Source organism: Festucalex cinctus, chromosome 12 (genome assembly GCF_051991245.1).
Source record: "Festucalex cinctus isolate MCC-2025b chromosome 12, RoL_Fcin_1.0, whole genome shotgun sequence".
In the NCBI taxonomy this organism is placed as follows: domain Eukaryota; kingdom Metazoa; phylum Chordata; class Actinopteri; order Syngnathiformes; family Syngnathidae; genus Festucalex; species Festucalex cinctus.
In genome coordinates this window covers 13,862,805-13,886,748 of record NC_135422.1, presented here as the reverse complement: position 1 = coordinate 13,886,748, position 23,944 = coordinate 13,862,805, and the positions used below count along the sequence as shown (strand labels likewise).

Below are 23,944 nucleotides of genomic sequence, written 5' to 3'. Positions count from 1 at the left end.
AGCAATTAGCATTAGAATATAGCCATCATCATTATTCACATCTCTATTTAGAATTGTGAGTAATTGAGCTTTTTTCAACATGGCCTTGGTTGATCGCCTTTGCTCTGCTGCCACCTGCTGGCCGTTTGTGTAACAACTACCATTTCCTCAACCATTCTTTGTAGTTCTTCTGTATGCTGTAGCATAAAAAAACTTATAAATACGTCTTTGGGACACTTCAAACATTTAAAATAGAACATATTTATACGTTTTTGGGAGCAAATGAGTTATATAGTGCTGTCTATACAAGTAATTAACTGATTAGAGAAAAATGTGGAAGACATCCTCATAACATTAAATGTCGAAAGAATTGACACATTACAGGTGCTCTTCAAATTTGGCGGGCAAAACATGTTGATAAAAAGCCTTTTAAATTAAGTGATTATTACCGGTAATCAAAATTCTAAGATGTGATTAATCTGATTAAAAAATGTGCAGTGTTCCGTTGTTTTCCACTGGGGTTAGTTCCAAAAAATACCCGCAATAAATGAAATTCGCAAAGGTGTTAGCTATATGTTTTACATTTGTTATAAATGTTTTTAGGCTCTAAAACACCTCACCACACGGTTTATACACTTTTCTCATCGAGGCATTTACATTTCTCTCTTGTTTAAACATTTTCAATGTTAAATTTTTATTAAATTTGATAAAATAGGTACATTACTGTAAAAAAAATTAATAAATAATGCATACAAAATTGCACACACAAAAAAATCTGCGATGCAACGAGTCCACAAAAAGTGAACCATGTTATAGTGAGGGAACACTGTAATAATTTGACAGCTCTAGTATTAATATAATGTAAGCAATTGTTGTGCAATTGAAAGATGAGGGAACACTATAGATGTCACCACTTCAGTCAAATGATGTTTTTACATTTTTTTTTTTCTGGTGAAAATGGATGTTCATTGACATGTAGCTTTATCCCTTGAAGACAACGAGGAAGGCGTCGGCCACCTATTCCGGGTGCAGGACGCCAACCTGCGTGCTCACGTGGCCTTGCAGGCCATGGAACGCTGGCCTCTCTCGGCCTGCACAGAGTTTCTCGACTTCTGTCTGGACAGTGACGATGACTTGGAGGACTCGCTTAGAGCCGACCTCGTGAGGAAAAAGAAAGAACTGGACATCTACAGACGGGTAATGTAATCCAAAATGGCCTCCGGGATAAAACTGGTGCTCATCGAAAACTTTTTTCACTGGTGACAGATGTTAGCCTTACAGCCGCCGTTGCCGTGGGTTACCTGGCAGGAATTGAGAGACGAATCAAAGGCTAGCTCTGAATCCATGCTAGCCCGGATGCTGGAGGCCAAGGTGTGTGCCATTCACCTTTTAATGAATGCAAAATTAAAATACATCAAGAAAGTACATATGTTGCTAAAGAAGTATGTCTTCTGCAGGAGTTTTCCCTGTGTGCCCAATGGGCCGAGCTTTACCCCGTGAGCGAGCAGTCGAGACTGCAGCTGCAGACGGAGCATCTGCTGTATCTGCTGGACAAGGAACAGACAGATGAAGCCTTCCAGGTACTGACTTGGTGGTTGGAGGGGACGGACAGAGTGATAAGAAATAGGGAAGCAAAAAGAGCAATTGAAATAGACAATAACTAACCTTGCTGGGAGTTGATTTGAGAGGGTGCAAACCAAGGTTATTTTAGTTCACTAAAACTAACGAAATAACAGACTAAAACGCAAAAGAACATTTTTGTTGCTTGCTTTGCTTAAAAAAGAAAAAGAAAAAAAACGAAAATTAACTTATAGTGAATATGTCCTTAGTTTTTGTCTTTGGTAATTAATTTAGCACATTTGGGGTTGATTTTAAATGTGATTTAAGTATATTTATTTTGATATACAGACATTGACAGTGTGTCGCACAGAAGTGATGTCATCAAGCAGCAGCCAATAGAAAAGCACCTTCAGATGACATCACTCCTAGGCGACAATTTTGCGTGTTTGAATTTTGGCTCGCCTTGCCTGTTTTTTCATTGAATTAAGCCAAAACGCAACGCTAGGTAAGAAGTCCGTTGCTTTTTTTCATTTTACCATGGTATTTATTAAATCTTGCACACAAGTTATACACTGTTTTTAAAACATAAAAATTAATGCTCAAACAAACGAAAACTAAACCGTTTTGAAATAACTAAAACTAATAAAAACTAACAGACTTGTCCTGAAAACTAATTAAAACTAACTACATTTAAAAGAAAACCAAACTCAAAACGAAATAAAAACTACAGGGAGTCCTCGTCGAGTTAAGGCGCACTCGACCTAAGGCGTTTCGACTTTACAACGGTTACACCCGGTCCCCCATTTTGGCTCCATCCGCCATTTTGGCTCCTCGTCCGCCATATAACCCCCTTAGCTAGTGCTCGCGCTTGTGTTTGTGGGAGTATCTTTGGCTTTTTCACCGTCTCTATCCACATCTTGGCCCCAAAGAAGAAAAATACGTCTTCTATCAATGGTGGTCCAGCCGAAAGAAAATCAATTACCATGGAAACGATGTCAGACATCATAAAAAGATCACAGAAAGGATAGACACTAACGAACATCGGCAAAGACTTGGGTTTCAGTCGGACAGTCGTATAGCATCTTATTTTTTCTATTTTAATGTATTTTAGATTGTTTTATGCAAATTATTTTGATATATAGACTTTAATGGAAAAATTCGACTTAAGTCGGTATTCGCGTTACATCGCTAGCGTAGGAACGCAATAGTGAAGGAGAACAAAAAATGTTATTATATTAATGTGACTTGCTTTTTAGGAATTCAGAATAACATTTACTCTAGTATATTACAGGTAGTATTATTATACTACCTGTATGTATGTTTTTCTGCAGTGTTTGTGTGAATATTCATTAGTTGACGATAAATCCCTCTTGTAACGTCTCATGCTAATTTATGCTAGCTAATTAATAGGGTTTTCCATTGACTGCTAACATTAGGCTGGTGTTGTACCTAAAAGAAACTATTTCACACTTAAAGTAGTCAAACTTACAGCATTTTCCTGTACTTACTTAAAGGACAGACAGAAAAGACGGAACCTGACTAACTTCCAGAATTTCACATTTATCCGTAAAAAAAAGTCCTGCATGTTCTGTTTTATCCTAATTAGCTTCTTGAAGGACTTTCGTGCGGCCTGGATGTGTGCGAGCGTGCCCTGGACCGCCTTCCCGGCTTGGCCGCCTGCCACTTCTTGGCCGACTACATGACGCTGCACTTCCAGAGGCAGGTGTCCCCGGCGCGCCGGCGCCACATCCACACCCTCAATTTGGGCTCCAAGGTGTTGCTGGCTCTGCCACCGGCCGCCCGCCAGGACTACTTCCCACTGCTGTCGGAGCCCCTGCTGATGCTGGAGCAGATGCTCATGAACCTGAAGGTGGACTGGGCTGACGCGACGGTGCGCACGTTGAGGAACCTGCTGGCTGGCCAGGAGGCGGCGAGTTTCGGGCCGGATGCCATCGACAAGCTTCTGGCGGAGTACGCCCGCAAGGCCTTGGACTTCACATGTGCGCCGCGAGAGAGGTCAAGATCCGGTCAGTGATGGTTCTGTCGAAAGCGAAGGCTCAGTAGCTCCTAGTGTTAATTTTGTTTATGAAAACTAAATACAAATATTTTCGTCATCACACATTTTTCACCGGACGAAAACTAGACTAGATTAGACTAAAACTCCATTAATAAAAAAATAATTGGGATTAAATCAGTATGCATTTTCGTCGACGAATAAAGACAAGATGAAAATTTAGCTAACTTATCTCATTCACTTCCAGCCTTTTTCACAGAAGCAATCCCCTTCACTCCCGACTGTTTGACTGGATTTTGACTGGCATAAAACAAAACATAAAAACATTTAAATACGTCTTTGGGACAAAGACATTTAAAATAGAACGTATTTATACGTTTTTGGGATCAAATGTGTTAGACTGGACTAAAATCTATGGACATTTTAGTTTACGAACAAAGAGGAGATGAAAAATATGATTTATTTTTTTTAAAACCCTTTCAGGTCTGCAGCTAGCGAGTGCAGTGTAACATTGATGCAACAGATATCGGCTAACATTCAAACAATGTTAATGTGACCGCTAACTAATACTAACCAACTTACTAGCTTGTCGCTGTAATTGTGTGTGAAGCTGTTTTAAATAAAAAAAAATGACAGAAAATTTTGTGCAAAGTAGTTTTAGATTAGATGGAAATGTTCAATATTATCTGCTGACAACATAAATGTCAAAGGGTGAAAAATGATTTTCCTGACTAAAACTAGACCAAAGTGTTGACAGTTTCTGTTGACTAACATTAGCGGAATAAAAAAAATTTCATTAGCGGACTAAAATAATGACTTATAGTCGACTAAAATGTGACTAAATAAAAATGTGATGAGATTGATTAACTATGATAAAAACTAACAAGTGTTATTTCAATTCGACGAAAAGGGAAGCTAAATTTAAAAATGGCTGATAAAATCAATGCTAGTAATTCCCTCTAGAAACCCACGTCCAAATACAAAATTCAACACCTAAAGCCAGTTTTATGACAATTTCTTGTTTTTCCAGACTCCGTCATCAGCCTGCAGGACGCCCTGATGCAGTGTCCCGCTCAGGACAGCAGCACCTTATCGTCCAGTCGTCTCGATTCGTCAACGCCCTCCTCCACGAGTAAATCTGCACTTTTGATGCTGATTTTTTTTTTTTTACACACTCCCTGACTGGCCTAACAATGGTTGACATCTCCCCAATAGGCAGCACGCCCACGCACTCCTCTTCCACTAACAGTGGCGACAGAGGCTCAGCAGGCAGGAAGAGGTCGTCGCCCGCCAAATTCCAGCCGCCAGAACAGCCCCCAGACCGGAAGGACTGGGTGCCCGACACCAAACAGCACGTGTGCATGGTGTGCCGGCGCGAGAGGTTTACCATGGTGAGCGATAGGGCTGAACGATCATAAAAAATAATGTAATTCCAGTTTTTTTTTTCTCAATGATGATATTACGATTTAATAGATGATTATTCTTCCAAAGTATTCTGCCCATGTATTTTTTTTAACAAACACAAGAAACTAGGTGTGCACCGATCACAATTTTCCAGCCGATTACCGATCCCCGATCTTTTAAAAAGTCTGACCTTCCGATCCCGATTTTTTGCTGATACCGATTTTTTTCATTGCAAGCAGCATATACCTTCGATCTTCCAATCTGGTTTTATTGGAAAACAGTGAACAATATAGACGAAATAATACTAATGAGTTGTTTTAACTGCACATGAAGTAGTTCTCTTAAATTAAATTGAATATCCTATTAGTCATCTAAGCAGACGAGGACAGTGGTTGACTTTTTCAGACCTCTGAGGAGAGAGATGAGATTTGTGGAAAAGATCGGTTTATTTTTAAGGGATCGGCCGATCACAGATCTTCCAAAATTAAGGAAATCAGGACACATCAGCCGGCCGATCAAACAAGCAACAAATTAACATGTGTTACAATAAACAGCAGCAGATTTTTTTTATACATAAAAGTTTTGCTCTTACATAACAATAGGGGTGTCAGGTGATTATTATTTTTTTTAATCAGAATTAATCGCATGACTTCAATAGTTAACTCATGATTAATCTCAAATTTTATCTGTTCAAAATGTACAATAGAATTTTTTTCCTAAGTTTTCATATTCATGTTTACATAAAAGTAGAAAAAATGTTTAATATAAATATGGCTGCATCTTTTAGTCATTGATACAGTAATTTCATAATAATTCATAAAATTGAGTTAAAATTAAAAAGATGTCCTGTACTGTAAAAAAAAAAAAAGTGCGATATTGATTTGTGTTCAGGTCATTGCCACTAGATGGCAGAATTGCATTAGTAAGACATTGGTGACAGCTCAGGACATTTTTCTTTTTATATTAAGAGTTATCTAATCTTTAACATGAAGTAACTTGAGAAATTCTGCACATTTTTAAAATTGTAAAATACAACTTGACTGACCTCAGTCTCCTCGTTGCGACTGCAATTATCCTAGTACAGACTTTCCAAGTAGGGTGCGGTCATTAATCGTGCATTAAAAAAATAAATAAATAGTGGCGTTAAAGGAACTAGCTCAAAAGTAACACACTAATTTTGACATCCCTAAATAATATATAATAAACTATTAATAACTGCGAAAATAATAAACATACAGTCTCTGTCCTCAGTTCAACCGGCGGCATCACTGTCGGCGTTGCGGCCGTCTGGTGTGTCAAGCTTGCTCGGAGCGTAAGATGGCCGTAGAGGGATGTCCCGGGGAGGAGGTCAGAGTGTGTGACCAGTGTTATGTCTACTTTCACCCAGAGTGAGTATAAGTTGATGCTCAGAGCACCTTCTTTTATTTATTTATTTATTTTTTTTAATTTTGTATTTATTTAGTTTTTTGGGGGGGAAGATTTTAATGGATGTCAATTATTCTGTGTAGTTTATGTATTCTTCAATCCATTTGTCATTAATGTGGCTTTGGCATCTGAATAACAGCGTTATTTTAGTTTTATGCATAGTAAAACTCATTGAGACTGTGCATTATTAAGATCAATCTATAAAAGACAATTGAAAAAGGGGCGAGGGTCAGAAGGAAAAGGGCAAAGGGAAACAGTTACAAACATTTTTATACATGACTACATTAAAATGCTTTAGATAAAGAAATGCAAATGATTTACATAACAATTTCATTTTTAATGTCTGCTTGAGAGTTCAAAAAAAAAAAGTCAGGAAAAGCCTACTCGAATAGCTGAACTTTGCTGTTTGAAGTTTGTGTGCGATTGAATAATTCTGAACACAACCACATCCTCAGGTATATGAGGGTGTGAACACATTTGCAACCACATTTCATCAGTTGTTCAATTTTGTTTCTTGGAAAAGGTTTTGAAACCATTTTCTTTGTCTAATTTTAAATAGCATAAATATGAAATTAATATGTAGTATGTGAATACAAAGAAATTAATTCAACTTTGAAATGGATAACTATTAACTATAGATATATTTTAGTATTTAATATGAAGTCAAACTTGATTTCTTTTTCCTCTGCAGTTCTGATGATGAGCTGGAACCAAGTGAAGGTAAATAAAGATAAACTGTCTTCATTTTGCATTGTTTTATAATTAAAGGCTCATACAACTGTTCCATAATTGCACGGAATGTAAAAAAAATACCGCTTCCGGCGCACTGGCAAGTTTTCACTTGGTGTGCTCTCCTCCCCGGCAGTGGCGGGCAGCCCCTCCCTGTCGGAGGACGCCCTCGAAGGCATGCTGCACCTACCTGAGATTGCCCCAAAGCAGATCAGGCTCTCCACAGATCCCGTGGAAAACCAGCAGTTGCGTAACGAGTTCAACTACGAGCAGGTTTGCATCGCAATCACACAGGATTAGTCGGATTTTTGGATTGTGAATAATTGCAAATCACAAAATAAATGAGCATTTCTTTATTTGCCAAGGCACCCAGTGCCCACCTGTGCGTGGCCATCTTGTCCCTGCACGGCGACCAAACGGCGTGCGGCCACCAGCTCATCGAGCACACTCGCACACTCTCCCGCAAGCTGACCAACCCGGAGGTGGACGCCTGCCTTCTGACCGATATCATGCGCCAGCTGCTCTTTAGCGCCAAGCTCATGTTCGTCAAAGTGGGACGCAATCAGGACCTCGCCTTGTGCGACAGGTGAGCGAAAATATATAACAACGCTTTATTTCAGTTGGTCAATAGGCTTTTTATATATTATTAGTATTTTTCAAAATTGCTCAGATCGACTTTCAACCAAACATTACAAGTGTGAACGCCAGAAATGGCGAAACTGCTCACGCAGGGCGATGTTCTTAGTCATCTCGCCCGTTGGTCGTTCCGCAGCTACATCAGCAAAGTGGACGTGCTTAAGATCCTCGTGGCGGCTAATTACAAACACATTCCCTCCCTGGATGACATCCTCGAGACGATGGCTGTCACGCGGCTCCGAAACCAACTCTTGGAAGCGGAGTATTACCAGCTGGCAGTGGAGGTGAGCGACGCACTATATCACCATCAAAACTACATGACAAACACCCAACATTTTGCTACTCTACTCAATTTTAGTTTATAAAAACTAGGTGTGTCCTTCACTTCCAAAAAGATATTTATGCGGTTTTTGTTTTTGTTTTTTCATGCTAGAGCATATGGAAGGCTTTGATACAGCTTCTGACAGGAAGAGATTGCTTAAAGCAATGGTAGTTATTAAAAAACGGCCAGCAGGTGGCAGCAGAGTATAAGAGATCAGCCAGGGCGATGTTGCAACATGCTCTTTTTGCCAGTGTTTTCAACAGGTTTGTGAATAACGATGAAACTTAGCTATATTCTAATGCTAATTGCTGAAAAACGGAAACAGATACAAATATACTTTTTTTTGTCCTCATGAAAGAAGAGACTCATCTTTCTTTTGGTCGGTTCCATGTTTTTATACCAATAGAAGACAATATTCTGTGGGCCTTGCAAAATCAGTCAAAATCAGTAAAACAGCCGGGAGTGAAGGGGATTGTTTCAGTGAAAATGGCTGCGAGTGAATGAGTCAATATGAAAAGAAAAATGCACTGAGCTGTCACCATCTTGACAAATCAATATCATAATCGTTTTTTGCAGTAGATCTTTTTAGTAACCTTTTTATAAAACACTTTTTATAACTCAATTTTATGAAATATTATGAAAATTACTGCATCAATGACTAAAAGGTGCAGCCATGTTTCTATTAGTTGAACATTTTTTCACTTTTATTTTAACAAGAGTATGAAAACTTGGAAAAAAAACATCTTGTACATTTAGAACAGATATCAAATTTGCGATTAATCGTTAAACCTTTGAAGTCATGCGATTATTACAATTATTTATTTTTTTTGTTTTAATTGCCTGACATCCATAATAAAAACATACAATAATAACATAAAACAATAGAATGTAAAGAAATAAACAGCTGTTTTTTGTTTTGTTTTTTTGTTATTCAACAAAATCTTTTTTTTTTGCCTTTTTAATCTTTCGTCATTTTTAGAAACTTCATGACTTGGGGTCTGCAGCTTAGAATTGTAGTTAGTATAGCATTTATCAACTAACATGAAATTAACTTCATGCTCTTGTGATAGAAATGGGCCCAATAATAACGACAGTAGTGCTGTCACTATCAAATCTTTCTAAAATCGACTATCCTATTGATCAGTACTCAATTTTTTTTTGGGACATTTTAGTTAGAAAAAAACATTAATAAGCACCCAAAAAAAAAAATCCAATGTGCCATTGTGTTGTGGGATGTTGTGGAAGGTGTCCACCAAAAGCGGCCTGGACCCCGGCGCCGTGTGGCAAGCGTGGGCCATGGCCTCGTTAAAGGCGGGCAGCCTGACGGCGGCGCGGGAGAAGTTTGCGCGGTGCTTGAAGGCCCCCGTGGACCGCAATCAGATGAACATGGGCCCCACGCTGCTGCAGGAGATCATCAAACACCTGGAGACCACCGTCAGACCCGCCACCACCACGGTACATGCATCTGTATTGTGAGACTTACGACCAGGTCAGATGTTGCCATCTAATGAGACTTAATTATCTGAGTGGTAATAGTCATTAGCCAATGAAGTCTGCCTAGCAACAAGCGTCCATCCCTTCATGCGTCTTATCGAACTGTTTTAATTGTGAATAAATATCCATTGTGACTCTATTTACATTTTTCCCTGAAGTCTTTGAACGAGGACATCTTGGCGTCGCTGTATGAGCTGGAAGAGGCCCTCAGCGAGAGGTCGGAGTGCCCGAGGGGCATCCTCCACCAGGAGTGCCTCTACTACCTGAACGCCTACGCCACTCACCTGGCGATGGTCAGCTTCCACATGCGTCACGACGCAATGGCGGAGGCGCTCACGTACCTCTTCAACAAGGCCAGCTTCCATTTTGTTGTTACCCTGGCTTGAAAGCCCACCTTAAAACTATACCTCGGCTTCAAGCCCTAATTTCAAAATCAAAATTTGGCTTAAAATCGTAATATGAAACATGATCCTTTGCTTGAAATCCAAATTTGAAACGCCAGCCGAAACCAGGCTTCAATTTGAATTGCCATCCTTGACTTGAAATCCTAACCCTAACCCTAACCTTAATTTGAAACTACAAACTTGATTTGAAACCTTATGGTGAACTTTACTTCGAGAGCCTAGCATAGCTAGCATGCTAGCAAGCTAATTTGAAACCCTAAGATTAACCTGAATCCACAATTTAAAAACCCCAATCATTCCTTGAAACTTTAATTTGAAACCATAACCCAGACCTGAAACTCTAACTTTGACTAGAAATCCTAACCCGAGCATGAAACTCCGTTTGAAACCCTAAGCCTGACTTGAAACACTAATTAGAATTTCAAACTTTGATTTAAAACCCTATATTTTTAAATCCCGAACCCAGACGTCAAAACCGTAACCCAGGTTTCAGCTCCTAATTTGAAAACTCCACTTACTGTTTGAAATTCAAAAGCCTAACCTTTGAAAGCCTAACCTAAGCATGAAACCCTAATTTGAAACCCTTAAACCAGATTTGAAATCCTAACCCAAGCTTGAAACCCCAATTTGAAAAACTAACCATGTTTTGAAACCTTAACTTGAAACTTGTAAAAAAACTGAAACCTCAATCCAGGTTTGAAACCCCAACCTTGATTTGCAGACACAACCCAAGCTTAACCACTATTTTGAAACCCTAACTTGGCTTCAACCGCTAATTTGAAACAACCTTCTTTGTTGAAAACCCTAACTTGAAACCCGAACCTCGGCTTCAACCCCTAATTTTAAATCCTCATCTTAGCTTTTGAAACCCTAATCTAAAACCCTAACTTTTGCTTAAGTTGAAACCCTAACCCAGTCTCGAATAATCAAATGCCCCATCTCGACACGAGTGTGCCGGATTGATCGTATTCATTGGTTTCCTCGCCTCCCCCTTTAGGATGCCCCGGAGGAGGTGTTCCTGGAGGGCGTGCTGCAGCCGGCCCTGGAGCGAGGCCGCCTGGGGACGCTCCAGGACGTCCTGGAGAAGCTGGACCCGGGCCTGGAGGCATGCAGCCGCTACCTGATCGCCTCCTGCCAGTGGCTGCAGCGGCGCAGCTACTTCCACACGCTCTACCAGATGCAGCAGTTCATGATGGTGCGTCCCTCATTGTTGTTTTTCGTTGAGGGAAGCTGAGTAAAATGAAGTTTGTTTAAAACCCCAACTATGATATGAAAGCCTAACTTGAAACCCTAAACTTGACTTGAAATCCTACATTAGTCTTGAAACCATAAATTAAAAACCATAACACTGAACTTTGTCTTAAAAGCCAAACTTGACACCCCTAGTTTCACCCTAGGATCACGTGCGTGCGGCCATGACCTGCATCCGCTTCTTCACTCACGGAGCCACATCATATTTGCAGCTGGGTGAACAACAGGTATATATACACACGCACACACACAAAAAAAGAACGAAACAAGTTTAAATAAAATGTGTGTGTGTGTCAGTGCTGGTTGGTGCGAGCCAAAGAGCACCTGAGGACGTACTTGCAGGAGCAACAGTGTCGCGGGCATGTCAGGAGAAGGTCGTCCCAAGGGGGCTCCTTCAGGAAGATGATGTCATCAAGTGACATTTCCAGGTCTGTACCTTTAAAAACTTGCACGTTTTGTCACAATTACCTCAAGTGACAACTGTTTTCGCGTGCATGTATTCTTTATCCTCTGCACAAAACATCGGATGTAACTTTGTGTTATCTTTCTTTTTGTCTTCAGGCACATGAACACCATCGAGCTGCAGCTGGAGGTGACCCGCTTCCTGCACCGTCGCGAGACGCCGCCTGCTGCTGGGTCCGGACCCCCGCCCACTTTATTCGGAGGAAGCCCCATGAAGGTGGAGGTGGCCTGTAAGGTGAGGTGCTATTATTCTGGGAATGCTGAAGCATTTCCACATATGTTATTGTGATGTTTATTCTCCACACTTTTTTGCCCCGTAACAACTCGCACATAATACTTCCAATTTACACTGTTCAAATTTCAATTAGCTTAAAAAATTTACACCTCCCGGGGTATATATCATCTGATTACACATTACTTTCAGTATTTGCACAATTTAACTTGTAATATCAACTTTTCCCCATTCATTTTCAATGGGACAGACATTGAACTTTTTCTAAGTATCACTTTCTATAAAAACAAATCTGATTCATGATAAGCTCATCAGCAAGCTCTGCAGAAGCCTGTTAACGAGCCTGTTAATTGGAATCAGCTGCACTTCGAGTAGGGAAATCTATAAAACCTGCAGAACTCCGGCCCTCGAGGACCCCAGTTTGCCACCCCTGCACATGCGTTCAAATCTTCGCAAGAAATTGCACAAATTACCTTGTGATCTGCAATACGGCCTTAAAATAAAATGTCTTAATTCTGATTTTGACCAATATATATATATATTTTTTTAAACCGTATCTTTGCGGACCTTTACTCTCCATGAGTGTTGTCGTTTGTACGTTTGCAGGTGATGCTCGGGGGTAAAAACATCGAGGAAGGTTTTGGCATTGCGTACCGAGTCATACAGGTGAGCGCCATAAATGTTTTGAGGATTTTTTTTTTTTTTTAGCTCCATAATTTATAACCTAGTTGTGAGTACCTTTTATATTGTCTTTTTTAGTTGAATTTTTCATTATAGTTCTTTATCTCAATTTGATTTTTGTTTTTAAAGTTTAATCAGTTTTAATTTCTTTTTAGAGCAGGTTTATTGTTTTTTTTAATTAGTTTTATTTTTCAAAAATTCTTCTGTAATCATCAGTTTTATTACTGTTTTGGTTTTTTTTTAAATATGGAGTATGTGCCAAGTGCCACATTAAAAAAAAAAAACTTACTAAGTATTGTATAATAAAGTACAATACTGTTTGATCTTCCTTCTTCTGTACGTCTGTGCAGTAATACCAAAGTAGATACTTTAAATAAACCCCTGAAAGTGCATGTATGAGAAAACAAAATGTATTTTTTGCTTCTAGTTAATTTTTTTGTAGATGTATTAACTAGGGATGTCATGATCCAAACATCACGATACGATAATTATCACGATATGAAGGTCACGATACGATAATTTACGATATTGTGGGGGGGGGGGGGGGGGGTTGCAATATTTAAAAAAGATCACAATATTGTAAAAAAAAAAAAAAAAAAAAGAGCTCATACTAATAAAAGTACAATATGTATATAAACCACCTACAATCTCTAATAACAATATTGAGGCACTTACTTGCTAATGCAAGCACACATTGATCACTTCACAAGCAAATTAGGTTCCCCTTCATCTGACAATGAGCATAGATTTGAATGAAAATTGAATTGCACTAATAAACTAGCCACTAGAGGGTGCTAGAACTGCACAAATGGAAATCAACCTGACTTTTTTTAACAGATGTGTTAAATATTGTGAACCCTTATCGTTACATCCCTATTATTAACTAAAATTTTGTTTTTGTTTTATTTCACAACAAGAGTGATTTTTCAATATTAATTTTGTTTCTTTTCGTTAACTACAATAACCTTGGTCCTTCTACATGTTTTTAGGAACAATTTTGTTATATGTTTTTCCTAAAGAACTAAAACATCGCAACATAGAATTGCCATTAGCATTAAGCTAGTGGAGACTTTCATTAGACAGTTGTTTGGCTTTTTTTTTTTAATTATTATTAATTAAAGTTTATTTATTTTGCTCTTTGTTCTATTTTTAGTTTGACACTTTGGCATGATTTATTCACTATTCGCCAATCTCATTAAGTTGTGTCACTCGTATCTCAAAGCACCGCTGTACCACCTTTAATAAGTTGTTTTTGTGCAGGACTTCCAGCTGGAGTCACAGGCGGTGTACGTGCGCGCCGGACAGCGTCTGGTCCGCCACAGGAAGTTCGGAGCGGCGCGCCAGCTGCTCAAGTGCGTCAGCGAGTCGGGCACGGCCACTAAGAGCGACGGCGACGCGCTGATCCTCAGCTGCGTGGAGGCGGCGGATAAGGGAGCGGCCGACGTAAGACGCAGATTGGGATGATAGCGGAAAAGATGCCGTGTTGATATTTGTGTTTTTGCTTGTGCTCGTGTCAGGCCAAAGAAGTGGAAAGGCTTATTCTGGAGGCCAAGAGCGCGGAAATTAAGGTAGGCTTTTGGGCATGTGTGCGCCATTTTGATGGTACAACTGTTTGAGCGGGGATAAGAATCAAGATGTACCATAAATAGCGTAAAATCGTAGAAGACATTGGCTTCTTTTGTTAACTCTTTTACTACAGTGCCAGCCGATTTTGAGCATTTTAACTCGTCTTTCAAGACACACAGACTGTTGTGTGCTTTTACTACATATAAAATGTGGGTACCAAATGAAAGATCGCATTCCATTCTTTCATTAGAAAAAAAGGTATGTTTCTACCTTATTCTTTTCTTTAGTAATCACCATTTAAAAATAGGCAATTTAAATGAAATTGAGTGAAAATTGAAAAGAGAAGGAGAAAACAAGCTTTTCGTGAAGATACATTTTCTCCACTTGGACACTAATATGTTTTGTTTAGTGACACTGTGAATTAGGTTTAATGTGACAAAGGCTTTGATCATTCACGTCATCCCTGAAAACGTTCTGTTTCATCAGATTTAATCAAATTCCGTCATGTTTCATTGTAATTCCATATACTGGCAGCCCATTGAAAAGAGATACAATACTGCCATCTGCTGGCCATAGTTAGTGGGGGTTTTTGTTTCCACAACCCATTGACCAGGCAGCGCTGCACTTAGACGTTGCACTACCCCATTGATTAAATAAAAAAAATGCGTAGTTGACGTCATTTAACGTTTATGGTGGCATACAGGACTGTCTCAGAAAATTAGAATATTGTGATAAAGTCCATTATTTTCTGTAATGCAATTAAATAAGCAACAATGCCATACATTCTGGATTCATTACAAATCAACTGAAATATTGCAAGCTTTTTATTATTTTAATATTGCTGATTATGGCTTACAACTTAAGATAACTCAAATATCCTATCTCAAAATATTAGAATATTTCCTCAGACCAAGTAGAAAAAAAAATGCCATAATCAGCAATATTAAAACAATAAAAGGCGTGCAATATTTCAGTTGATTTGTAATGAATCCAGAATGGATGGAATTTTTGCTTATTTAATTGCATTACAGAAAATAATGGACTTGATCACAATATTCTAATTTTCTGAGACAGTCCTTTACATTGTGATTTTAGTAATCATTATTAAACGTTTTTGGCGGTCAACGAGTTAATTGTCCGTATGTTACCTTATTCTAGCTTCTGATTGGTTGAAATATTTATTTTTAGCCTCCCCTGGCATGTGCTCTTCAGGCTGCCAAAGTATTTTCATGCACTCAAGAAAAAAATGAATGAATGATTTAATGAATAAATAAATAAATAACTGAAGTAGTAAAAGTAGCTATCATCCTCCTCAGATCGAAGCCTACCTGCTGTGCAACAAGCTGCGTCCGGCCTACCTGCTGGCCGTCAAAATGGAGGCGAGCGTGGCCGGCGCGCTGGTGCAGAAGGTCTTGCAGGCAGCGGAGGGGGCTCAGGACTCGGTGATGCAGAACATCTGCCGCCAGTGGCTGCAGGAGCACCACCACCAAGGCAACGGCAAGCAGCGAGCCGGATCGGGACGAACCAACAATCTGGCCAGGTAACGGGAAAAAAAAAAATCTAACACGGATTGAAGAGTACCGACTGTATTAGCTATAAAAACAAATCGTTTTATAGCCAACTATGTGACCACTGTTACGCAACAACACTGCCTTCTGCGGTGCACTTGAGTCACTCCTGTGACAGAATCAATCTCTACCTCAACGAAAAAGGGGAAAAAAATGACATCTCAACTTGCCTTACAAAACGCTTGACAAATACAGTTTGTGGACACAAGTATTGGGACACCTACAGGAAGTGCAGCGTGAATACAAGATCCCCAAAAGTCACTCAGTAGCACACACGGGAAGTTGGGGGAAAAAAATAAAATAAATCAGCCCATGACACCAGTTTCACCTAATTTGTATGAAATTTGTTGGACGTTTCTCATAGCAGGATAAACAAAAAAAGTCTGAAAGACCAATGCCTGAAATGGAACAACACGACGGCCACTTTGGTTTGAAGCAGCAAAAATATTTTGGGGCAAATTCTAGAGCTCGAAAGTTAGAGAAAAAAATAGCCCCTGAAACGAGTTTCACCTATCAATACTGGCCATGTTTATCCTAATAAAATAAATGAAAAAGTCTCAATAACCCACATCTGAAGTTTAACATGAAGTGGTCCATTATGGTTTACAAGCATTTCAGGTCAAATTCTAGAGCTTGAAATTTTTGAAAAAAAATAAAAATAAATCAACCCCTGACACAAGTTTCACTGATTAGCACAAAGTTGTTTGGACATGTATTTATAACAGGACGCACATAAAGTCCAGGAAGTTGGCCATTTTGATTTGAAGCAGCCATTTTGTTCAAAAATGTTTTTTGTTTTTTTTATTACAGTTTCAGCAATCAATGCGGAATTGGATGTACATGTTTATTATGACAGAATGTACAAAAACGAACAAACGACCCAAGCCTGAAATTGAACTGGAAAGCAGCCATTTTAGGCAAATTCTAGAGCTTGTGGTCTCATAATGGTCTCATTATAATTAGGAAATATTGCAACATTTTAGTTCTGCAAATCTCTGCAACATTTTCAAATGATCACTGACTACAACATTCCGGTAAATCACAATTGTCCCAGCACTGGTCAGCTATTTTTAGAACAAGCCCACGGGCACCATGTTGGTGACTCCTGAATTAATTCATGGCTTTATGAAAAGGTGTGTCCCATTACTTTTGTCCATATGGTGATGTAGAGTTTTAAAGTGTTTCTGTGTATCTTCAAGGCGCAGAAGGGACACGCTTGAAAATGATGCTGTGGATCAATTTTATTTCTCTATAACCTAGTTTTTTCTCTCTAATGAGAAAATCACGCTTGTATGATTTGTCTTGCTTTGTGTTGCTTTTATTTTCTCTCATGTTGTGATCATGTACTATTTCCTTTGCTGACATTCATTTTTGTGTTACGTCAACGACTGACTCAACAATAATTTCACTTTAAAAGGGATATATTTTTTTTCCTCTCTTGTTGCTGCCTTTTACCCGTGTCAAGAAAAATAGACTTTTGAGATGCACCCAAGAAATACTTGCACTCTCATCTACTCACTGATGCACTTTATATCGCATTATTAAAAATCACAATCCTCTGTGGATACACAAAGGGCTGGTCAAATGACTGCTTTGGTGATGATAATGCAAGCACATGTAATTTTTTCTGTTTTTTTTTTTTTAATTTGCTGGATAATTACGATGAATAATAATAAATGATTTGTCCCACATTTTTGTATACGTCAGCTTTACAGGTGCCATGTCTTCAGCACAGGCTGTATGTGAGTGTTGTGGTTAAGGCTCACAATGTCACATGGTGGTCTCATTCACAGTAAAGGTAACGACAGCCAGCGTGTGGGTCTATTTAAAGGGAGACATGTATTCATTTCATTATTTTATTGTTTTGTTTTGTTTTGTTTTTAGAATCAAAATAATGTAAATGTTTTTATAATCATTTGTATACAACTATATAAATAAAGATGACAACAACTATTTAATAATATATACTAACCAATCTTTTATAATTAAGTTAATTGTTTTTTCTTTTTCAAGAAAATTAGTAATTTTAATTATTTTTTAATTATTTTATTATTTAAATGTTGAATGAAAGTTGTATTTTTTTTTAATTTATTTTTACAAATATATATTTAAAACTAAATTCAAGATCATGGACCTTTGTATTGTTTATTTTAAAAATATTTTTTAAACAAAATATTTGAATTCAATATTCATAATTAATATATGTACAGTTTTATTTAAAATGAATAATGACATTTTATTATTTAAATGTTTTAATTTCTTTTTAAAAAATATTTCTATTTTATTGTTTTCAGGTAATTTTTTTTGTTTAAGTAATTAATTGTATACATGATGATAAAAATAGTTTGTATCAATGTATAATTTCTTCTTTTTGAAAATTCCAGATTTTTATGATATATTAAAAAAACAAAAACAAAAAACAAGATAAAATAAATACAGAACTTCAAGGAGAAATTAAAATAAACAACTGAAATAATGTGATTGCACAAATGTCAGGGAAGGCCTACTAGAACAGCTGAGCTTTATTAGGGGTACGTTATATGGTGGCAGGTATGTTGTTTGAATGTGATTAGTTATTTCAAATACAGCCACATCCCCACTTGTGAGGGTCTGCGCACTTGCGCAACTTTATCGGAGTTATTTATTCTTTCTTACTTTTGAGTCAGAAAGGTTATAGGTCACATTAATAATGGATTTTTTTTAATGATTCATCTTGGTCCACTGCATATCTTTTAAGCAGTGTTAATATTTGAAAGACTTCAAAACCTGTTTGAAATGAGTAACCAGGGCCAAACGGTAACGGTTTATTTACATGAAATGTAAACATTCAACTCTACACGTGAACATTACGTGTGGTTCAAAAGGCAAACGAACCTGACTGGTATATAAAAGCCACACGTAAACTCTTGGCATCGTATAGCGTCAACGCACACAAGGAAGGTAGTTTGTCCAACACGACCGGTACTCTATTGTTTTCTGTCATTATCATAAAATAACACTTAGCTTACTAATTGTTTGGAAATAAAAAGCCCTGCAAGATTTTGGCACACACGTGAAGCAGTTTTAGCTGCAAATATGCTTAAAAATAAGATGAAATATCAGGTAAATTGGCTAAAAGAGATGCTGGTCGTTTTACCCTGCTTGGACCGCTCACAGGATGGCAAATACATCCATTCCAGATGCCCTGCCTTCACATTTGGGTCACCAAAACGTGTTGTTCTTGGGATTTTTTATTTTTTTTGCTTGAAAAATATTACGCTATATTATTAATGAAATGATAAATAAAAGTGTTCAATTAGTCCCACTGGATGCCGAGGAGCTCGCAGCTGGCATCCCACAGACGCCGGGCAGTGTCCTCACTTCTCCCCTGGGGGGCCACGAAGGCGGGGGCGCAGTCGCTGCAATGCGGGGAAAGAAAAAAAAAAAAAAAAAAAAAAGACCGTTTGCACTTTTTCAAAAGGTGTATATTTTAATAATCATGGTTGTTTTTGATAAGCAATTTTCAATTTCTTTTCATATATGTTTACATGTTAATTAAGAAATATATTGTTAATGTATATAATTATTCATTTAAAAAAAAAAAAAACACAAAATTTGAAGTCATTGTATTTTTTGGCTTAATGGGTCTAACTACAATACTGTATTGAATTTTGTAGAAATGTATAAATATTTTCATTTAATACTGAATTGTTTTTTCGTATTCCAATATTATATTACAATTTTTTTTATTTTTATTTTTTTTACTTTTTCTCAAATTATTTAATTTCACAATTCATACTTCAATGTTTTTTTTAATTAAAAATTGTATAACTGTGTAGAAAATTATTTTTATTCTAATTTTAAAAATTAAAAATAAGGAATTTTAATGGAATTTCTATTTTTTAACATATATATTTAAAACTATAAATTCAAGATCATGTTTTTGGGTATTGTTTATTTTAAAAATATATATTTATTTTAATTTAATCATAATGATTTAATTGTGCACTTACTTTATTCATTTTAAATTATTTTACTTATTCATTTTAAATAAAATAATTGTAAAAATATTAAATAATTATTAATATTGAATTAATTTTTAAAATATTTTTAAAATACTAAGGACCATGATCTTGAATTTCAAGTTTTAAATATATATGTAAAAAAATAATGACATTGACACAAAATGCACATATAGATGTATATGCAGACACACACGTGTAACTATATATTATGGAAAATGTAAACATTTCAGAGCTTGTAAATGTGATTTTAAAAAAAAAACAGACAAAAAAATGTTTTCTCATCGCTAGTTCTAGCACTTTAACGTAGTGTGCAATACTTTTAGGAGTGGGCTGGAATGGAGTTTTTGTTGTAGTAGTACCTGAAGTGTTTCCCCGAGATGGTGTGCAGCTCCTCGGCCACGGCGCAGTAGATGCTGGTCTGAGCTCCCTCGTGGGGCGTCTTCAGGAAGACGGACAAGACGGTGAAGAAGATCATCATCAGGGTAGAGTGACGGGTCAGGTCCGAGTTCACCGTGCCGGGGTGTACCGAGTTCACAGTCACGTCGCTGCCTAGAAAAATCATCACACAGGTAAACGCCACTCTTATTTACTTGTATGTGAGAGAGAGAGAGAGCGTGACTTATTTATGTGCCTTATTATTCATGGGCCTTTGTAGGCGCTGCTGCCATTTTGGTTCACTTTTTCATGTCCATGTGTGAACTGAGGCTGTTCATTGTGTGTCTTGTTTTATTTATTTATTTATTTATTTATTTATTTATTTTTTAATACTTGATGGTAAAAAAACGAAGAGTTACTTGATTCTTTTTTTTTTTTGAGGGAGGAGTTTATTTTTGTCTCAAGTTGATGGTTAATTGAGGGAGGTGTTAATTTGATGATTGCTTCAGGTAGGAATTTGTCTCAAGTTGATGCTGCTTAAAGGGCTTGTCTTGAGTTCTAAGTTTACGGATTCTTTGAGGGTGGTATTTGTGTCTTAAATTGCTGATTATTTGTGGTATTTATTTGACTTAAGTTGATTATTTGAGGGAGGCATTTTTCATAAGTTGATGGTTAATTTCGGGAGGTGTTTAAAACTTAAGTTTGTGGTTGTTTGAGGAGGCTTGTATTTGTCTTGAGTAGATAGTTGTTTAAGAGAGGTGTTATTTGGTGATTGTTTAAGGGAGACGTTTATTTGTTGTAAGGTGAGTGAGGGAGGTATTTTTTTGTCTTGCGTTAATTGCTTCTGGAAGGCATATTAGTGCATGATTACTTGAGGGAGGCCTCGATTGGTTGATTATGTGAGAGAGGCGTTTGTTTTCTTTTCTAAGTACCCAATTATTTGAGGGAGGTGTTTGTCTTAAGTTGGTGATTACTTGCAGAGGCATTTAAGCTGCTTATTGCTTAAGAGATACTTTTTTATTTTAAACTCTGAAGGTTATTTGAGGGGAGGTGATCGTAAGTTTCTGATTATTTGAGGGAGGTGTTTGTTTCTTCATTTCCAAAACTATTGCTGTTTGAGGGCTGTATTAATTTGTCTTAAATAGATGATTGCTTGTAGAGGCGTTTAAATTGATGATTTCTTAAGGGAGGCCTCTATTTGCATTGAGTTGACTATTTGAGGGAGGCATTTCTTTGCTAAATTGATGATTGCTTGAGAGTGGCGGGTAAAATAATTAAAAAAAAAAAAAAAAAGGCATTTTGTACCTTTAAGACGTCTCGCCAGCTCTCGAGCAAAGAGCACGTTGGCCAGCTTGCTCTGGCAGTACGCAAGTCCGCTGTTGTAGCTTCCCTGGCTGTGCAGATCGTGGAAACGGATCCAGCCAAAGTTGTGCGCCAGCGACGACACCACCACGATGCGCGCCGGAGCGCTGCGCTTCAGCAGGCCCATCAGCAGTGACGTCAATAGGAAATGACCTTGTCAAGGGCGGGAAACAGTCAACCAGAAGCATCCGGTGACGCTCGCAGTCCGCGTCTTACCCAAGTGGTTGACACCAATGTGCATCTCGAAGCCGTCGTTGGTTTTGGTGTAGGGACACATCATCACCCCCGCATTGTTGATGAGGATGTGGAGATGGGTGAAGTCTGAAGAATGACGACAAACGTCGGTCATAGAACACAAGCGTCAAGAATGGAACAACTTTTGACAGACTTTTTACCTCGAAGGAATTGTTGCGCGAAGGATCGTATGGAGTAAGTGTCGGCCAAGTCCAGCTCCCGAACCTCCACCTGTGCTTCAGGATACGCAGCTCGGATGCTGGCCGCCGCCCCCTCGCCTTTGTCCACGTCCCGGCACGCCATCACCACCCGAGCTCCTGACACGTCAAAATAATTGAAAACAATTTTCAGCTCTGCAGCACAGTATAGAAAAAAAAAAAACCTTTGTGTATATAAGCAGTGAATTTCCTTCATATTTCCCCATTCAGTAAACAATAAAACCTCGAGTGGCCAGGTCCAAGGCGGTCTCCTTCCCGATGCCGGTGTTTGCCCCAGTAATGAGGACCGTCTTCCCGTCTAGACGAGCAGACGACATGCATACGCCTCCTGCCGCATATCTTCTGTGGAAAACATCCATACGGCATAGTATCAAATTGATAACCCTCGTGGAAAATTTGTCAACATGCTGCAATTATGTTCCTGGAAAAAACAGTCCATTTAGCATTTATATTTTGTTAGATATGACTAAAGTAGCTGGTCAGCTAGCTTTCTAACTGTGGGTCAATGCTTCGTGGATCCTGGAGGTGGCGCTCCTCAAGCAAAATAATTTGAAGCTGTAGTGTAACTTTAATTAAATAGGTGGAATAGTGGACACGTGGTTAGCATGTCCGCTTCACAATTATGAGGTTGTATTTTCAAATCCAGGCTCTGGACTTATGGAATCTTTTTTTTTTTTCCCTTATAACAAAAAAAAAAAAATAATAGGGCTTTATGCTAACTATGAAAAGGTATGAGCAACACATTAATGAAAATTCATTCAATAAAATAAGCAAATATACAAGTATAACAAGTTTTATAGAGGAAGTGAAATGTAAGAAAATATTTTCAAATTACAGGAACAAAAGTAACTTTTTCTTGTAATTTTTTTTCCCTTTATTTTCGGGAAAAATATTAAGGACATGGTAAATTTATGGGGAAAAAAAGACATTCTGAGAAGTAGTATATTTTTAATTCTTGGAAAATATACCACTACTTTACATTTAAAATAAAAATAAAATAAGGGCCGTGCTGAAAATGCCCCCCACAAAAAAAAAAAAACACTACTGTACGGTTAAATATAAATTGCTGGTTGTTTTTTTTTGTTTTGTTTTGTTTTGTTTCTAATTGTAACTCCCAATTTTTGTACAATTATTAGGCCACAATAAAAATGTAAAACTACGCTAAGAAATTTGTAAAACGTAGGAGACAAAAGTTGTGTGTGCGTGCCTGTCCGTGTGTAAAATGATGCCATTATTATCATATTTCGGCTTAAACTTCGTTAAAAAAAAATAAAATAAAAAATGTGCAAAATATGGTTGGCTTAATTATTCACGCGCACGGCGTGGTACTACGTCAGGAGGTACGAGCACGCCATGGAGCGCGCCAGGCTCGCGGCCAATGGCGCAGCTGGCCACGCGCATACAGATAATGTTCCCGCCCACGCGCAGCCTTCCGATTGGCCCAAACAGTGCAAACCCGTTATAGTCGATCTCATTGATTTTCAATCGGGGACCAATACCGAGAGAAATTCGAGCGAAAACAAACAACGTAACGTTCAATTGGGATTTATTTTGTTGCGCCACGAATATCACTTGCCATATATGTCAAAGAGGCGGAATACGCGACTCCATGCCCAAGAGTCAAAAGATGGCTTCTTACCGTATGTGAGGAGTGAATAAAACCACCAGGAATGTCACCACGGCGAGACCGGCGAGGAGTAAGAAGAGCCACATCGTTGCAGCACGGAGGGATGCTGTCGTAGGCGCTTGCGAGCACAACAGCTGATGTATTTAACGAAGGGGGGGTTGCCGCGCGAATGGCATTACGGGATATGTAGTACTAACAGCTACAAACCAACTCATGACAGTATTTCGAGCATGTTATCAAACGTTTAGTGCCGATTAAAAAAATAAGTAAAAAATTAAAATTAAAATCCACGCTGTTATCCATAGTTTGCACATTAACACTTGTTATTAATTATTCAATTCAAATGTATTGCACATAAAAGTTAAAGTAGTGCATAAATGTTTGAACAAACCGTTCA

The 23,944-nt window shown here is 38.1% G+C and overlaps 2 protein-coding genes across 3 annotated transcripts in view; one reads left to right on the top strand and one right to left on the bottom strand.

Moving 5' to 3' along the window:
• Window positions 1-17,591, top strand: part of zfyve26 (zinc finger, FYVE domain containing 26) — a 33,357-nt gene extending 15,766 nt beyond the window's left edge. Inside the window, exons 21-41 of the mRNA XM_077538994.1 lie at window positions 974-1,176; window positions 1,246-1,350; window positions 1,437-1,559; window positions 3,146-3,566; window positions 4,584-4,685; window positions 4,769-4,944; window positions 6,209-6,345; window positions 7,074-7,102; window positions 7,248-7,384; window positions 7,477-7,697; window positions 7,884-8,031; window positions 9,315-9,524; window positions 9,722-9,916; window positions 10,965-11,162; window positions 11,365-11,445; window positions 11,516-11,646; window positions 11,780-11,915; window positions 12,519-12,578; window positions 13,854-14,036; window positions 14,111-14,161; window positions 15,476-17,591. Coding sequence (XP_077395120.1) covers window positions 974-1,176; window positions 1,246-1,350; window positions 1,437-1,559; window positions 3,146-3,566; window positions 4,584-4,685; window positions 4,769-4,944; window positions 6,209-6,345; window positions 7,074-7,102; window positions 7,248-7,384; window positions 7,477-7,697; window positions 7,884-8,031; window positions 9,315-9,524; window positions 9,722-9,916; window positions 10,965-11,162; window positions 11,365-11,445; window positions 11,516-11,646; window positions 11,780-11,915; window positions 12,519-12,578; window positions 13,854-14,036; window positions 14,111-14,161; window positions 15,476-15,703 — 3,275 coding nt within the window. The 3' untranslated portion in view covers window positions 15,704-17,591. The remainder of the gene's footprint in view (window positions 1-973; window positions 1,177-1,245; window positions 1,351-1,436; window positions 1,560-3,145; window positions 3,567-4,583; window positions 4,686-4,768; window positions 4,945-6,208; window positions 6,346-7,073; window positions 7,103-7,247; window positions 7,385-7,476; window positions 7,698-7,883; window positions 8,032-9,314; window positions 9,525-9,721; window positions 9,917-10,964; window positions 11,163-11,364; window positions 11,446-11,515; window positions 11,647-11,779; window positions 11,916-12,518; window positions 12,579-13,853; window positions 14,037-14,110; window positions 14,162-15,475) is intronic.
• Window positions 17,592-18,517: 926 nt separating this feature from the next.
• Window positions 18,518-23,728, bottom strand: rdh12 (retinol dehydrogenase 12). 2 transcript variants are annotated; one of them, XM_077539321.1, is made up of 7 exons: window positions 23,560-23,728; window positions 22,144-22,262; window positions 21,864-22,019; window positions 21,685-21,789; window positions 21,412-21,621; window positions 20,091-20,280; window positions 18,518-19,125 (listed from the first exon to the last, which is right to left on the bottom strand). In XM_077539321.1, exons 1-7 carry the CDS (start codon window positions 23,631-23,633, stop codon window positions 19,023-19,025), a joined length of 957 nt encoding a protein of 318 aa, XP_077395447.1. In that variant the 5' UTR covers window positions 23,634-23,728; the 3' UTR covers window positions 18,518-19,022. The 2 variants fall into 2 exon arrangements, with proteins under 2 accessions (XP_077395447.1, XP_077395448.1); XM_077539322.1 differs by having other exon boundaries at window positions 22,144-22,259; window positions 23,560-23,721.
• Between the last annotated feature and the right edge of the window lie 216 nt (window positions 23,729-23,944).

What these genes read in the sequence shown, in the direction of transcription:
- rdh12 (XM_077539321.1), bottom strand. Translation starts at nt 23,633, where the DNA reads ATGTGGCTCTTCTTACTCCTCGCCGGTCTCGCCGTGGTGACATTCCTG. An exon ending in CGCGCAACAATTCCTTCGAG is followed by an intron (nt 21,790 to 21,863) that starts GTAAAAAGTCTG and finishes GTCATTCTTCAG; the next exon opens with ACTTCACCCATCTCCACATC. An exon ending in GCTGGCGAGACGTCTTAAAG is followed by an intron (nt 20,281 to 21,411) that starts GTACAAAATGCC and finishes TGATTTTTCTAG; the next exon opens with GCAGCGACGTGACTGTGAAC.